The sequence below is a fragment of the Cuculus canorus genome, chromosome 1 (genome assembly GCF_017976375.1).
Source record: "Cuculus canorus isolate bCucCan1 chromosome 1, bCucCan1.pri, whole genome shotgun sequence".
Taxonomy (NCBI): domain Eukaryota; kingdom Metazoa; phylum Chordata; class Aves; order Cuculiformes; family Cuculidae; genus Cuculus; species Cuculus canorus.
Window position 1 is genome coordinate 161,937,157 of NC_071401.1, and position 18,135 is coordinate 161,955,291.

At 38.9% G+C, this 18,135-nt stretch overlaps 1 protein-coding gene across 12 annotated transcripts in view; it reads left to right on the forward strand.

The window, feature by feature from the left end:
* NAV3 (neuron navigator 3) overlaps positions 1 to 18,135 on the forward strand; it is a 553,670-nt gene that overhangs the window by 346,660 nt on the left and 188,875 nt on the right. For 11 of the 12 annotated variants that reach the window (XM_054072776.1, XM_054072766.1, XM_054072783.1 and 8 more), the window contains 2 exons: positions 14,985 to 15,102; positions 15,792 to 15,844. In XM_054072776.1, coding sequence (XP_053928751.1) covers positions 14,985 to 15,102; positions 15,792 to 15,844 — 171 coding nt within the window. Of the gene's footprint in view, positions 1 to 14,984; positions 15,103 to 15,791; positions 15,845 to 18,135 lie in introns of those variants that run through there. The other variant, XM_054072836.1, reaches the window with a different exon arrangement.

Consider the following 18,135-nt stretch of genomic DNA (forward strand, 5'->3'; position numbering starts at 1 on the left):
AGTAAGTAGACTTACATTACTATAAAGAAGATAAAGGTTCTACAGGAAGGTGTCTGGAAGTCAGCAAAGTGTTTGAGAGCCAATCTCATTCCAGCTTAAAGGTAAGACCATATAATGTTCTGTCCTTACTGCAGTGCTATAGCTCCTGAAGTTTCTCATCAAACAAGATTATGACAAGAAATGTTGTCGGTTGGGGTGTTTTTCCTTATCGCTTAGCTTTTTTCTATACTTACATGCAGTTTACTGCTTTTTATATGAATAGGTTCTTGTATCTGCTGCCAGATAGGCTGTAGGGATTTTTTTTTAATAGCATTTGTTCCTCAGATTACCTTAAAGACTGTGTTACAGGAACCAAGTGACAAAGGCAAAGTGATTGCAAAAAATAAACTTTCACACGGAAATATAATTAATGTTAAGAATTATTTTCTATATTGGTTCTCTTCAGGCTGAGAGCAGTTTACTCATCCCAAAGATGAGTGAAGAAAGTAAGATCAAATAGTGTCCTAAAGCTTAAAGATGGTGAAAAGCATCACTAAGAGCTAATAGGTACAGGACACAAATAGGATAAATACAGTTTTTGAAAGGTTACTGAGGCTTTTTTATAAAAAACTGTTATGGTGTTCAAATGGAGAGAGCACTTCCAGTCTGCTCACACAGGGCAGGTGAATAGAGAGGCCCTGCAGCTCCAGACTCCCAGTGGACCACTTTCGGGGTTTAAGAAGCCATTTCCCCTGTGAGAGGCATGTGGACTAGTTTGGAGTAGGCCAGGCCATGTTGCTTCTGGCATCACTCTCTAAATACTCCGTGGTCACAGTGACAGAGACAGAGGAAGCAAACTGAGGCCAGGAGCCAGCATCTTCCAGCCAGGAATGGAGAACAGCCTGAAGTGTCTTTACAAATGCTTTCAATGAACATCGAAAACTTGGGCAATAGAAAAAAGAAAACTGTTTGTTGATTTAAGCCTTTGTTCTGCCTCCTGACTTTGAGTGAATTCATACATGACGTTTGTTTAGAAGTGCTTGGGTTTCCCTGCAAGCTTATATTCCGAGAACTTTCCACAATAAAAAAAAAAAAAAGCTCGCTTGTTCCAACTTCAGATGGCCCAGTCAGCTGAGTAAATGGTGTAAGGAGCTGGGCAGATCATAACCAGTCTGAGATATTTGCACTGTGTGTTCCTGCCAAGGGCACGAAGAAATCTGTGCACACAGGTTCTCTACAGGTTCTGCTCTAGCATCACGCCTTCCCTAATTTTTGAAGTCTCTGCATATAGTCTTGCCATTCATTTGGTTGTTATATTCTTCATGAACTCTGCCTATATAGTGTACATTCAATAACTGGACTGTACATATATAACTAAACAGATTTTATGATAACCATACTATCTATCTGTGGATTTAAGAAGTTTTCTTGAGTCTCAGTTTTCTTCTTGGGTCTTTAGGTTTTCATTCATATCACAAGCTAAAAAAAATCCATCCAAATGCAAAGTTTAGATCGGGGTTTTTGTGCATTTTTAAAAACTTATTTTACCTCATAACTGCTGCAAGACTTCTGTGAACCTCTCATGTAATTAAAAGTGTCCAGTAAACATGAAAGTATTTTGCAGAGTGGACAACATGCAAGTATATTGCATGGTATAGTTTTTAAATATCCTTTGCTTCACAACAGGTGAATTCAGATACATCCCTTTTTCTGTGACTATTTTTTTGGTTGATCATCATTGCAAGGCTCATTATGCACTATTGTCAGGTGCCCTCTGTATCACTGCAGCTGTCGTGTAATTGGAATTCAGAGCATGCTACTGCAATTAATTGAAATATTCTGTTCTTAAGATAATTGTTTACAGGACCACGTTGTATCACTGAGTATCGTTGTGAACATTTTAAATACCATTTTTAGGATGCAATATTTTTTAATGACTTACAATAGAAGATCTTTTATCACCCTGATGCTAGACTGTGTATTTTACTACAGCATTTTCAGGCGTTTTACAGTGTTCCTCGGAGTTCCAAATCATATAAGTATGATAATGGGTACCAAAGTCACCTGTTCTGCACTGTGCTATAGCTAACTGCTTTTAAAAGAGTGTTTCTGTGGCTTCTACGTTGAAGAAATACAGTATATTCATCAACACGTTACAGGAATACTTAATATTTTGGGAGAGACCCACTTAAATCCATCTAGCTGAGCTGGGATTGTTTAACTATAAAACCACAGACTAGAGAAGCAATTTGCCCACTTTCATTCTTCTTTTACTGTATGGAACATCTTTTTCAATCAAGAGACACAGATGAAACCTAAGTGCTTCAGCAGATTCTAGATCAGAGCTTGAGACTTAGAAGAGTTTTACAGGTGTGACTCAGGAATAATTATTACTCAGATAATGCAAATACCATTATAACCTGTAACAAGATAATGACAGTAACATAAAAAGAAGCATTAATGTAAGTATGGGATTTTATGACTGATAGTGAAATAACATGAACCTGCCCAAGGAATCTGAGAACAAAGCCATATGGTGCAACGTTTGAGAAGCCTTTGTGTGGGTCTGCACAACTTGAGAGGTACGTTAGTTTGATAAAATTTCAAACTTCACTATCAGTTTCAGCTTGTAGATCTCAAATCTATAAATTCTTTTTAAAAAATGAATAAAAATGCATTAGGGTTCTGTATATATTTGGGAAGTTCTGCCAAAGTGTTTCTCCTTACATTTCCATCAGAAGTGAGAGAAATTCAACAAGTCATGCTAAAATAAGTAATCCTCTGTTATCAGAGGCCTTCAAGAACACCTGTAGGAATTTAAGGAAAACCTGGTTTTATGGACTGTTCTTTTCCACACTTATCTTATTCATTAAATAATGTAGTAAATGATTGTACTCTTAACAAAGGATATGCCTTGTACAGTAATTTCTGACATATGAGAGCTTCCCTCCTCCCCGAAAGAATTTATGCTCCTATGACCTACCTCACTTGCATTTTAGGTACCTATATCCATCATTCTCATCTTCAGAACTCCCACTCAGCAGCTGCCTGTTTTGGCAGCACTTGTGGTCCATCCAGAGCCATCCCAGGTTTTTACATTAAGGATCTATACAGATGTGAAGTTGTACTTCTGAGAATGCTCAGAAGCTGTGCTGGCTCAGCAGAGTCAAGCACCTTACCAGCAAGGTTTATTTAAAGGGCAGGTGAAGAAAACACCTGTCTACTGTCACAAAAAGTTAGAGCTGACAAAACCACCCCCAGTGTTCCACAATGAAATATTTATTATTCATTGACAATGATTGCTTCCTGCTTACAAAAAAAAAAAAAAAAAGAAAAGAAAAAAAAGTAGCACGATTAAATTATTTTTCCTCTTATTTTATCAGGGAGTTTAGAAAGTTAATGGGAAGGGTCAGAAAAAGTGGTTTTGCTTGTTCTAAAAAAGTAGACTAAATGCAGAGCTGTCAATGGAAGTCCCTGAAGTAAAACCCCACATGCCCCTTTGTGATTAAAGCAGCTGTATGGACTCTTCTGGAATGCCAGACTTCTCAGACAGAGCTACGGGAGACACTAGTGGTGCCATTAGTAACATCTTGCACTGCAGTCGGAGAAAACAACTGAGAGTAACGTGAGATGGGACACAAGGTAGGCTACTGGCTTAGGGACTCAGAATTAAAGAGGAGGCATGATGCTCCTTCTACTAGGATCATTTCTGTTTCTTGTTGCCATTATTATGACAAAATACAGAAAGCTTTTAGAATGAAAGGCTGCAGCACAATCTCCTCTGCCCAAAATGAATGCTGTAACCTCTAGCCAGCAGTTATTTGTTTGTGTTTTCAGTGAGTCTCTTTCTTCTTCATCCTCTGCTTCCTGCTCACAGCTTCCCAAATCTTGAATTATTTTCTCCATAGTGGTGTGGCTGCAATGAAAGTATCCCCTTTCTAATCTTTTACAGAAGCCTTAGTCCCAGGGGGTGATTGTGTGGGAGGTAAAAGATATGGATTTAATTAAATTTAAAGGCAGTGGCCCTTCAAAGAGAGCCAGTCAATCCCTATCCTTCATTTCTCATCTGTTGTGCAAGAGACAGGGGTATCACTAGAATATCTATTTTAAAAGGAAGCATAGGACAGTGAGGGAAGAGTTGCAGATGCAGAGAACAGTCTCTTGAGGAAGAGGGCGGTGGGTGCCCTGTGTAGGGCCAGTCAACAAGGACCCGGAGAACAGACCTCAAACACAAAAGCAACAGCTGTTCTGTGTCATAAGAGATATGGGTTTGGCTTTGAAGTAAAAAGAAAAACCAAAAACCACCATATGCCTAGAACTAATAGTACCCTTTGTACTTACATGTCAGGTGGTGGCTGTAAGGGAAAAGAAAAAAGAAAAATGTCAGGTAGTTGCTGAGCTTCAGCTTTCACACAACTCTCTCAAGACCTTTTTCTTCTTAGGTATCAACCTCTTGGTGTTCAAGATATGTAGTAGACTCTAACAGATCATTTGATTTCCATTCAGTTTTAAAATATTTGTCTGTGCCTGGAGCCAGTGATGACAAGTCCTTCAGTTTTCATGTATGTTCGGGGCTTGGAAGTATTTTCCACATTTCAGTCCCATGTCATCTGGTCATTTCTCTCTATGCCCTAAAATTAATGTCATATTCTTGTGATACAATATTCAGAACCCAAAAAAATCTGCATCTTGTTTGTAGGAGAAGAGATACAGATATCATAGTTTGGATACTAGTTTGAAGCAATAGGGTCCACTGCTTAAGCAAAGGTGATAGTGTGATAGAGCTATAAACCTTACCTGTCTCAAAGCCTCAATAAATAACTTGAATGTTCATTTTTATCAGCGGATCTTTACATCTGTAAGCCCTGATCTTTCATAAATGGCTTTGCAATCTTATAATGGAAGGTGCTACATATAAACTTCAGATCATTGTCTGTCTTAATTATAATCCATTATCTAAACCTCTTTCGTCTTCAGACCTTAAGTTCACATATCAGTATGTCAGGATTCAGCATAAGAATAGGCTTTTTATTACCAAGTTAAGAGGGTCTTTTTGTTGTCTTCAGAGGTAAATCATAGGTGGAAAAACATTGAGTCACGACTCACATGTCTTTGATATCACGTTGCGAGGCGGTGCAGCCCTACAGAACTATGTAGCAGAACACAAAAGGTGGGGGTCTGTGGCAGAAGGTTTGCATGGGAGACTGCAGACTGAACGCAGATAAAGGACCTCCCTTCTTGAAACACTGCCTGTTTCCATGTGATGTGCAGCTGGAGACTTTCATGAGAGGTTTTTAGGCAGACTCTCCCTTTTTAAAGGAAAGGAAAGGTGTTCAGAAAATTTTTAGTGGGAATCTAGAATGTTATTCTTCCATTGTATGGTCCTGCATTAGTGTTTATGAGATAGGTCTGCTGTGAAGAAATGAGGAAGATTATAATACTGAATCCCATCTGGGGTGAAAAGTCTTCTGTTCTCAAAGCTATGGTAGCATTATGGTCTTCTCTTTGTTATTTCAGATTACTGACCGGCAGAATTTACTTCAGACATAAAATGTATTTTGCTGGATGATTGTTAATTTAAAGATTGCTATCATCAGAATGGGCAGGCCTTTATCGTGGGCAGTGCTTTCAATGATGGTAGAAGGATAATAAGTCCTGAAGTGGTGTTCCTTCTGTACTGAGCTGTGTCTGTAGTTGTTGAAGGCCCAAAATACTGGCTTACATTTTTTGAGCTGAAGAAGTATGTGTAGGCTGTCATCTGTGTGAGCTTCAGCTAAGTAGCAAAAGACATAACAGTTGCACACAACTGACCATACCACTCACACATTCATCACCAGGACCTGTTTTAAGAGAAATTAATGACAATAAGAAAAGGTTTAGCTCACTTATACTTGAAATCATTAACATATTTAATTAATGTTAATGTTGTGTTACTTTTAGTACCTCCTCGGTGTGCCAAATGTGTGCAAAACATTTATCAATATTAAAATCATAATGTTAGTGACAAACAACATTTAAACATCAAAGCCCAGGGAAAAACTAAGCAGGAGGTAGTGTCTTGTTACAAAACATGTAGCTCAGAAAAGAAACAATTCATTATGTTTATGTTGATTTGTAAAGCTATTCTTCCATATAAGAGGAAACGAGACAATTCAAATTAGTTTTAAAGCCTCAAAAAGTACAAGCTAGATGGCGACTTTAAATATAAAGTTACTTATAATATAAGTATAATAAAAGATGGCGACTTTAAATATAAAGTAGTCTAATTTGCCACTGTTTACTCACAAGAAAAGAACAAAAGTATGTCTTAATATTTTTTAATCTTTATATATCAGAAATTTGCCTTCCCACGCGTAAAAAGAAGTGCTGGAAAAAAAGGGTTATTTTGATCCCTGGGCCAAGTTCTTTAATGCCAAATCACAGTGTGGAAAGAATGTCTCCATCCAAGTTATAAATCCTTAAAATGAGCTTTGATGGAAAATCTGGAGTAGTTTCACAGTGGAATCTCCTCAACTCCATGTGAGGAGCCCTATTGCTGCTTTCCTAAGGCAAGTGCCCACTTCATCCAAGAATTGTCTGGTCAGTACCAGGAGTGGCTTCTTGCTTGTGAACAAAAAAGGAATCAAGAAAGCAGAGATGCTTTTGTTCTGAAAATTACTTCATGACTTCCAGTCAGGTCTGAGATTATAGAAGATTTTTATCCACTCTTCTGTGTTGTCGTGATACTGGTGAGCCACAAAGGAAACCTATGCAAATTCAGTTGATTTTTTTCCTTTACAGAAAACTTAACTTTCCTTAGGTGTAGGTTATCAAAGTGAATGCAGGACTAGTCATGAAACTTATCCTGGCATAACAAGACATTTATGAGACATAGATTCATGCAAGTTTAGAGTACAGGAAGTCTCATTCAGGGGAATGGAATGGGGCCTCTGATGTGAAGGGCCATCACTGCTATCCTGTATGGCCAGGAAAGTAGAAATTTGGCTTTCTTTGGACAGGCAGGTTCTTCTTGCCAAATCAGATGTTTTTTTCCAAAGGAGATTTCTTTAGCCAGGAACTGTTACAGACAGCCGCAGCTTGAACTTTGGGCAGGCGTGGGTGATGCCCAAGCATGTGCACACATACAGTAGAGAGGGAGTTCCATGTATTTCAGTTCATTTATTTGTATTGGAGAATGCTGTAACTGACCTTTTCATCAAAATAATTTCTTCACACATAACCATTTTCAAGACCAAAGCATGTCTTCCTTTTATATTTGTCACTACTATCACATCACACCAGTGTACAGAAGCATCTCGGTGTATGTCCCACCATGTAGGATTGTCAACAGCTTTTTCTATCCTTCCTCTCCTCTATCACTTCTGAGATTCAGATATGTGAACGTTAGCAGAAAGGATTGTTCTGTAGGGAAAATCAGTTTGGTATTAAGGTACACATTTTGAGAATGAGGTTACTTGGATTAGTGCTGGTTTGTTGCATGGACTAAATACTACTTAGTCAATTGAGTGCATTCAGTGTGCTCTTGAAGCACATTTCTCCATTTCATTTCATATGAAGGGGATGTCTGAGAAGGCACAGGTGATAGGAGACTGCCTTTAGAAGCACAGTCTGTATCTGAACTAAATTGCTTAGACAGATGCACCTTCTGAGTAGTGTCTCTAGCTGTAATTTATGCCCAGCAGGGAATCCTGGTCTTCCTCACACTAATAAAATACCGAGATATTAGTTTGAATCAATGATTTATGTAAAAGTTGTGTTGAATAATAAGTCCTGTATTTTATTGTACTTTCACTAAACGGATACTGAAATGTACTTTAAAGTTAAAATATATATCTAAGAAATAATTCTGAAGTTGTACAGGCAAGTATATGGAGTATTTATAACAGACGGTCTGAAGGTTGGCTGTTTTGGAGGATTGCTCTGTGTGGCACTTAATATTGTCTGCTGTTAATTCGGGAAGCTCAAGTCCAGTATTAATAACTGCAGTGCTCACTTAAACAGTAACTCTTCACAGCAGCCCAAGTCTGAAGAGAAGCAGCTGTTTGGGTCCTCTGCAGCTGCAGGGTGAGTATCTGGCTCCTTCCTGTGGTATTCTGTTGCTATTGCACAGGACTGAAGAGTAGCTGGAGTAAGCCAATAAAGAAAGCGGTGTGATTAAACAGGAAAGCAAATCGGTGTGATTCTTTTCAAGGGATGAACAAGTTATTTTGTTTTATGAAGAACTGGATTTTGTTGAATTGTGTAGTATAAAAATAATTTAGCAAACCTTACACACAAATAGGCACACAAACACGCATTCAGAGACGTATACTGTTACCTTTCATCTGGCACAGACACATCAAAAGTCTTATCCCTATGCCATTGGGATATTGGCCTCAAACACATGTATTAAATTAATTCAGAGTTGGAATTTGGTAAGAAATGGGAGTAAAGAGAGCATACTAAGTCATTACAAATGTTACTTGTGTGATTAGATCACAAACTGTAAGTGAAACTTGGAAATATAAACCAGCCTCCTTAAAGCTGGGTAAGTCATCTAAAGCCTGCCAGTGATTGTTAAAGAATATTGTTTCTCTTCATTTTCTTAGCTGGGGCTAGTGGAGTTATTGTTTAATTGTATTTTTATCTGAAAATTACTGAGTAGTGTTGATGGATACATGCTGCTATTTACAAAATAGAATCGTACTATAGGGATTCTGAAATTTTGGTTAATTGGTATGTATCCCTCTAAATGGTTTCTATTCCCTAACTCATAATTGTTCTCATTTGCTCAGTGGGACTCAGAAACAGGGTTTGTGGAATGTAATTTAATACTAATTTCATTTTGTTAAATGAAATGCATTGGCTTCCATCTTGCCTATAAATTAAGTCATTCTACTTTCATTTTCTGGCCATATATTTTTAATTGTGTAAATATTTTTTCTCCTGATGTAATTTGCTTAATGTTACGAAAAGTGCCACCCTCAGCCCCCAGCTTTACTTTATAGAAAATGTGTTGCAGTATGTTTTCTGTAGTCAGTTAAATCCGGACATAAATCGGATGCTTGATCTGTCTCTTATGGCAGTCTAAATGTGAACCATTGTTTTCAAAGTTAGCCCTTTTCCTTGTTAAGTGGAGGGCTGAAACTAATAAATTATTCTTTTGCAACCCATAGAAATAACCTTCAATAAGAAAATATTTAAAAGGTCAAGTCCTGCCTTCCAGTTAAGTTTTCCTTAGTGTAGAGGCAGCCGGAAGGAGAAAAGTGTCTTGTTGCAATCTAATTTCCTCACCCTACTTTAATGCTAGTCAATTCATTGCCAAGCTTCTCTTTATAAATACAAACAGCTTTAGGGACACTCCAACACGTGTTTTGCTACCCACAATTTATTAGCCAAGAATAGCTCCGCTGAAGTAGAGTTGTGGTCATGCCCTCCCCTCTGGCAAATCCTCTTCATCAGGGACTCTGGGACTGTTATGCAGGCTCTGCTGGGTATTCAGCATCCAGGGTAGGCCACACACTGGAAAACCGCCGAGGAAACAGATATATAGCCTTTATGGCCCATTTTCTAGCATAACAGAGAACAACAGAAACGAGTCATCAATCTCTTCTTCTACAAGCATGATTTGAATGAGTGTCTATGGGTGAAAAGCTCTAAGTGCTATCAGTTGTCTTTAATAGCAACATTTTAAGCAGAATAAAACATTACACTGGAAAGCCACATCACCCTTACATTAACAGTGTCATATTTCCACGTTGGCTGTCTTAAAGTTCCAGTGGTGGGACTTTTTAATAGTTTCATTTTCCACAGAAAAAAATAGATTATGAAATGTATTTATATAATCCAAATGCAGACGGAAAGACAGAATCCTGCTGTTCTAAAGTGTAGTAGTGCATGTTGCTGTAAACCATCGCAACCCAGGTATACTGCTAGTGATATTTTTTTGCAATAGATAACTTTTTCTTCCATTTCTTTACCTCTTTTTTTTGCTACTAGATAAAGGGGAAAGAAAAACCTGTGAAAAGCTTGCTGTTGCCTACAGATTCCTTTTGGGAAATGGAGGTCTTTCAAAGCCTCCCAGTCCTCAAAGGCATTAGGATGGTATCATGCACAGAAGAGAGCATGAGTGAGCACTGATGGACAGAATTTCAGTTCTTTCATGCTAATGACTCTGGATATAGTTGTCTTCTAGAGAGTATTTTAAAGGACAAATAGAATCATAGAATCATAGAGTGGTTTAGGATGGAGGGACCTTAAAGATCAGCCAGTTTCAACCCCCTTGCCATGGACAGAGACACCTTCTACTCGGTCAGTTTGCTCAACGCCTCATCCAATCTGGTCTTGAACACCTTCAGGGATGCGGCATCTCTCACTTCTCTGCACAACCTGTTCCAGTGTCTCACCACCCTCAAAGTAAAAAATTTCTTCCTCATATCTAATCTAAATCTACTGGATGTTGCTCCCACATATCTAGGAAGGAAACTTTTTCATAGAATGGACAAATATCTAAATATTTTTTAAATATAACCTATTCCTATAAGTGGCATGGAAATCTGATGAGGTCTTAACATAACTTGGTTGGCAGCAGCTGTTGTTCTTCCTCAGCAGCAGCATTGGCACGTAAGGTAGTGACAGCAGCATATTCTAAGTATGGAAAGCTGTCTTCTTGACCGCAACAGAAGACCATTTTCAGATCTGAAACTCTATATTTTGTAGCAAACAAACAAAAATATGCAGAAGGATCCTGATTCTTGGAATATGCATTTTCCCACCAAGCCTATTTATAAAACTGCCTGATACAGAAGCGTATAGAAGAAATGATTGCAGCTCAGAATATCTGGGTTGTATTCCCATCTATGTTTGTCCTTGAGCAAGCCACGTTAAAAAAAAATAAATCTGCTGAGAAAGTCTTTATACCTCAGTTTCCCCACATCTACAGAAGTAATAAATAATAGGGATGATCTCATTTGTGCCTGGAAAGCGTGTTGAGCTGATTTTGTGGAAGATGCTAACAAAGTGTCATGCATTATTATTGCATTAGGCTGACTGTACTTCTGAAATCCATCTGACATTTCCCACTTGGCACTCATTGTGGGTGGTAACATTTCTCTATTAATTTTGAAGAGGATGCATTATATAGCACTGCCTGATGTATAATTACACGGTTTATGATTAAAGCGTTTTCTAAGAAAGCAAGTAACCTGTGAGATCCTTTCTCTTTTTCACTTCATTAAACTACTGTGCTACGAAATGTATTGTTTCATTATGGATCCTGCCAAGCAGCTCTACTGTGCTCCTTAGTTACGTGTGAAGTATCGAGGTGAATTTCATAACTATATTTGGGTATCAGAGTTTATTTCCTCTACTCTCTTGAAGGTTAGCATGACGAGTGGTTGAGGAATGCTAAGCAAAACCATTGTTAACATGAGCAGGCTGTGCCCGCGCTCAGATTGCCCCACTGAATCCTGTTTTATGTTGGAAGCTGTTAAATCACCAGGCGCTGGGACGGGGCTTAGACCACACAAGACACAGTGCTGTTATCATGTTGCTGAGACCGGTCCTCCGCGTTGCAGATAACAGTGGCTCTCCCATATGTTGTCAGCAGTCAGAGCCCAGCGTTGAAGTCTAATTAGTCCCCAGTTAGACGTGCCTGTAGAGCAGGGTGGTAGGAGAGGAAGCTTGGAGAGGAAATGAGTAAGGCAGCAGTCCGTCCCAGTGCGTAGCTGTAAGACAAGGTTACTGGAGCAGGCAGAGGAGTGGGGAGGAAGTGTTGCAACAACTAACCCTCATGTCTGAAACAGCCTCCTGACAGGAAAATCTAAGATAAGAGGATTTTTGAGAAACATTACTGCACAATTAATGCAAGAGCTATTGCTAGTTCTGAAAAGAGGTGGACCCTGCACACCTCCTACTTGGACGTACTCAGCACCTGGTGGGAGAGAAGCACCTGTAAAAAGCAGACTGGGGCATGACGTTAGTCTTTGTTTATAGTCTGTTATGCATGACTTCTATCTATGGTGAGCTGCTTATTGTCAGTGATGATGTACCACTGGAGCTTTATGGTTTCCCAAGGAGCTTAAGAAAAAAAATCTAAGAAAGAGATATGTACCTACAATGATAATTAACAACTGCAAAGGGGATGGGGTCTATTTGCCATGATGTTTGCATCAGAAAATTTAATGTAAAAAGAATATAGTTGCATGTGTACTTTATTATAAATTCACCTCTCTGTCTACGTGCTTCTCATTTTTCACAACGGACTCCTGAGCAGTTGGGTCCCTGGAAAAGTGATATGAATGAGAAGGGCATCCTATGGGGAAGGGGAGAAACAGAATCAAGTGGTGATCCCTACAGAAAGCAAGGAAATTAAATGTGACATTCCACTTCCAGCTGGGTGTTAGTTTGCTATGTTGTCTCCATCAACAACTCTTCACCTTTTTGGTCTTTCTAAGAATACGTTTGAAGTGAAGAAAACACCTCTTTTACTACTGCTTCCTCTTAATATTTTTTCCACTATCGCATAACTGTCAAAATACAGGCCATCAGTGAAGTTTTTTTTGGCTGCTGCTATGATGTGGATTATCAACCTTTGTTTACAAAACACTGTTTACATTCTTTATGCTTGTCACTTTTAAATTAATGACAACAGAAAATTATAAACAGGGTGGGTGAGTGGGTGAAGTCCATTCTTTGAATACTAGATACTTGCAAAACAGCTGCTAGAATGAAATTTCCCCTCGCTGGTTAGTGAAAGGATAGTTCAAATTGTAGTCAAAATTAGGATTGGTGTACCAGATTATGTGTGGGTGTGACAAATGAAAAAAGGAAATGCTTGGTAAAGTATTTTTATTTGTAATGCGAAACTAAACTAAAATAATATCAGTGGGTATTAAATTCTGTATGTTCCAGTGGATCAGTTTCATTGGACTACAGAAAATATTTCTGCTTATAGTAACAGCTCAGAGAATATTTCTGAGACATTACTTTAGAAGAATGTCTGAAGTTGAAATACTAGTAGTAGTGAATATATGATGCTATTGGTGTGGTATGCTTCTTTTATCATCATGATTTCATATTGTTCTAAATACCTGTTCATACAACCTTTAAAGACTTTACATTAGCTACAGTTGGTTTATAAAAACATTTTAGTGGCCCTTTTAATGCCATGCACCTGTAACAAAAAAAAAACCCAAACAGTATCAGTCAGTGAAAACATAGATGATTGAAGCAGACCTTTGAGGGCAGAAGGGAAATTTAGCACCACATCCAACAGCAGCATCCTTTGACTATGGGAGACCTGAATCCATTTCTACAGTTAAATAATGTGGAGTTATCTAAAGTCCTAAAGCTGTCAAGAAAACCATGGCAAACCAACCGGTGATCCACATTTGGGAGTATGGGAAGAAGTTGGGTAGACGAAACAAGTTACAGTTTCCTGTCTTTATTAATGGAGAGGGAGAAAATTGTGCCTAAGGTATCCAGATAGTGAAGGAGTCATTAGCATGTGAATGTGAACCGGGCAGGGATACTTTTGCTGGATGGAAAGTAGATGTTGATTCTCTGGGTAAAACTCTGGAGTGGAAATTTCATCCATTTTCCTGCCCAAGCCTGACTCTGCCACAGATTTTCTTGGTGAACTAAGCAAGCAGTTAATGGCTTTGGCCTCTGTTTCTGTGTTAGAAAAATTAGATTCTGACCCCTTCCTCCCCAGGGTCTGTGAGGTTAAATAAAAGGATGTTTATAAAGTGAGCTCATATATTGTTTTTATGGAAGAGATGCAGTTGCAACATTTTCAAACAATAATCTCAGTGGAGAAAGAACCTTAGCTATTATATTTGCTTTTACAGTGATGCTGTCATACATATATACCTCCTTTCAGTGGTAATATCCCACAGTAGCGGGAGGGTCTGTACAAGTCCTTTCATCTGGGATGGGGAGAGAGGCCACAGACACCCCGGGAAAGGAAGCCAGTGCTGGCTGCCATGGGCCAGTGATACTTTCAGGCTGTGAGAAGCCCCTATGCCAAGCTCCCCTAGTCTGAGGTGCTCTGTGCGCTGGGACACCCCAGAATGGTGTGAGCACCTCTTGGGAGGCGGTTTTCCTTCAGTGCATAGCTGAAGGTGTCCCTTTTGCTTCATCTAACCCTAAGTGAGCCTGGTTGCCCTTGCGCGCATGCTGTAGGTGTTGCCAAATGCTCGCTTAATGTATACACTTTATGAAATGCTTCCAACCTCTCTCTTGCCCTCCCCCCTTAATTTTGGAGGTTGTAGTTCAGCTGGTCCTTTTTAACCTTTTCTTGATAAGTGCCATTTTTGTGCTGTCTGTTGCTAAGTATTTGGTGCTGCTCAGTTTCACCCTCTCCCCCTCCTCTTTTGGCGGAGAAAGGACACAGCATATTTCCAGAATATCTGCTTTAATTCCAGCAATGAGACTACTGTACATCTGGTGCTCTCAGTCTCCTCTGTACACGTTACAGCATGCTGAACCATGGCCAAGGAGACAAATGACCTGCGTGACGGGACATGGTGATTACTGCAGAAAGTGTTGTGGAGGCATCACTAGGTGTGGGATTACCAGCGACAATCCAATGAACTCTTATCAAAACACAGGCATGCGTCTCTGCTATCACTTTCTCTTAGGTAGCCCCAGAGCACTGAAAGTTGTTCGTGGGGCATTTGAAGAGGTAGAATCACGGTGGGAGGTAGAATTGTGGTAGATGTGATTGATTTATGACAGGAGTTTCCTTTACAGTCATAAGGGGAATTTTGCTTGGTCACAGCAAGTTTGAACCCTCACGAAACAGCCTGAATCATTTGAAGTTAAAATAAAACAGAATGGCAGGGGGAGGGGCATGGCCCTTAAAAAAAAAAAAAAAGGAAAAAACACAACATAAAAATTGTTTCCTTTGGTGCTGACTTTTTAAATGGGAATGTGATCCAGAATAGTTCTGGTGTGAAAGCCAACATTTGTTTTAAGAATTTTTATTGTCTTCTTTTCTCCCCCCCTTCCCCCTCCCTGCACAGATTTACACTGACTGGGCTAACCACTACCTAGCAAAATCGGGCCACAAGCGGTTGATAAAGGATTTGCAACAGGACATTGCAGATGGAGTTCTGCTAGCAGAAATCATTCAGATCATCGGTAAGACCAGGGCTGAGAGAAGTGCTGTGAGCTGACTCCTTGCATGGGGGAATATATAATTCAAGTTGAATGTATTTAACAATAAGATGAATGCTGAATAATACAATTTGACTGGGTCCATATGTCTCTGATATTTGTGTGGTTCATCCTTGTCTTAATTAAAAAATATGTTTATGTGAGCATGTTTGGAAGTGGATGTTTAACCATACTTTAAATGGCCAGAACTGTATCTTACACACTTTGAATTGTCAGAAATGAATGCTCTATTAAACCATATGTCTCCCATGTGTGCATTTTGTTAGTTGGAGTGGCTCATACTTTCTGGGATGCCTTGAAACTGTATCCTGACCCTGCAAAGACAATTGTGGAAGATTTCATGTCAGCAGTTATTTTGCAGGGGCTGAAGAATTAGCAGCGACCTCCTTCGCACTTCCCCCTTTGCATGATTTGGCATGTGGAAGCAACTGCTGCTAACAAGAGTGTTGTTACTGTACAACTGAGTTTTACTGAGAAAGGAGCTCTGTGTCAACAAAACTCTCTGCACTTTATTGCTGTATCTTTTCTGATCTTCTTCTGCTTTTTTTTTTTTTTCCAGTTTTGATTTGTTAGATCTTTTTTTCAGCCAGGGGTGGAAAGGGAAGTTTTATCTCATTGTTTACTTCTGCTTTTCTCCTTACTGTTTTGTTTAGCAAATGAAAAGGTTGAAGATATCAATGGCTGTCCCCGGAGCCAGTCTCAAATGGTAAGAATAAAATATATTTTTAGTCCATGTTGACACCTTTGCATTGTTCTAAAATGCTTTTTAATAATGATTTATTTAAGCTGTGAATATGCTGTCACACATTTACCATGAAGTCCTAATTCTTATATACTGTTCCTGGTACTTTTTTTTCCATATGTACTTAGTGCTTGTCACTTTATTTCTGTGCCTGCTACCTTTGGGTCTTGCATTAATCCAGCAGCAAAACTTCATCACTCCTAATTAATCCAGAACTACCTTAGCAGACCTGTTCTTATGATGATCCAGATAATTTCATTTAACTTCATTTTTAAGGGAAGTAAATCCAAGAACAAATTTTTACGTGGAGTCTTTGTGTCTGGAAAACTGGTTTCATGAATAAGACTTGCCAAATTATTTTTGAATATAAATAGCCTTTTGAATTGTCCACTGTGAAGTCCAGTTACATGCACTGACTCCAAGACTTTCAGAAATAGCAGTTTAGTCATATAGCTCTCTGAACCATAGCTGGCAGCTGCTTAAAGACATTTTAATACTCTCAGGCAAGAAGCATTTTGTGACTGTGATTCATATGGAGTCTTATTAATCTTTTACTATGTTTATGGCTAGTCAACTAAATTTAAGAGATAAACCCTCCTTATAAGGATGTGGAAGTGACAGGTACAAAATCTGAGCCTCAGTAACATCACCATGCATTCCAGTCATGCTCTCTCATGCTGAGGACTTTGCCTTTCTGTTCACATCCAAATAGTACATGAATAAGGTGCATGATTATGTAGCTGGCAAGGATTTAGGAGTGTAATAATTTGGATGAGTTTGCATGATAGCGAACTGCTGAAGCTGAGCTTAAAAATGGAAATGGAGTAGAAAAAAACTTGCGTTTATTCAGTGCATTTTTTAAAGTGGGAAGATACTTGTAGCTTTTTTCTGCAAAGCTACAAAAAGTAAAAGGAAAAATTTTGAGTGCCAATGGAATGAATAAACATGTCTTTCAGTTCTTATTTTTTTAAAAAACATGCAGATTTAAAATAGTTTTTTTCTCTGGCTTTCATGTTCTTTGAAACAGTCCCTAGTAAGAATATATACAATGTCCTTAATAGTTATTATTTTAATTACTCATATTACAGCAGCACCTAGTGGCCCTGGCTGAGAAAGGTTGGAACTCCAGCATGGAACTGTAATGTTACACACACAGATTGAGAGATAATCACTTTCTACTTTAATCACATTAAAACCTGCCATTCCAGACCAGCAATACAAACAAGAAAAGACAAAAGCACAGGAAAGTGATATGATTTCCCAAGGTTAGTGACCATCTAGGATTGCTTAGGGACCCACTACTCTGATGTTTATCGAACTTCATTTCCATAAGAGAAAGCTGAGCTGCAAAGAAAATTATTCACTCTGGCAATGTTCACAATATCTGTGTGTTCCCTGATGACAGGCACATCTTTGTGGCACAGGGATTCTGGATTTCATCTCTAGCTTGGCTACAGTTTTGAAGGAAGCATGGCCAATTCTTGCTTGTGCCACAGCAGAACCTGTGGGAATCTCTTTGCATCTATCTTCCTTCTCCTGTAAGCAGGTCTCTCAGCTCACCCAGCCTGTGTCTCAACTACTCTGGGTCTCAAACCAGGTGCTTTGAGCACTCCTGTACCTAGTCACACATCAGTGTTTGCACAGTGCTAATGCATCACTTTTAGCCACTTTAACTTGATAGAAACAGAATATATTTTTTCATCCTTCTTTCATTCAGTCACTTTACTGTATTGTTTTATCTCCATAGTCTAATTACATTATTTTCCTGCCTTTCAACTTACCAATTTTATACTGCTGAAGTAGTTCAAACTTGTCAGCTTTCCTCCCAAAGCATCTCTCAGCACCCCAGGTATTGATGATCCATTTGTCTCCTTTGGATTGTGCAGTGATCTGGCCTAGCTGAAGGCATTATTTTATTGCATTTTCAGGTCATTTCCCTTGGCAGTTCTCAATTTTGTTTGCCCACTCAGTTAATGATAAGCTAATTCTTGTCTTGTAGCAGTGGATTCTTGAGTGTTTGTAATATGCAGGGAAAAAATGTAACAGTGGTCAAAGGTAGTTTAGAAGTTTGGCACATGCCAATATGTAGCAATATGCCCTTTCAGTATTTGTCAGAACATCAGCCATCAAACCGACAACAGTCATGATATTCCTGTAGTATGCACATTAGCCATTCACTCACTGCTTTCATTTTAACGCTTTTAGTTTACAGACCTCAAGAATCCCACCACACTTTTCTTTCACATATGGTTTCA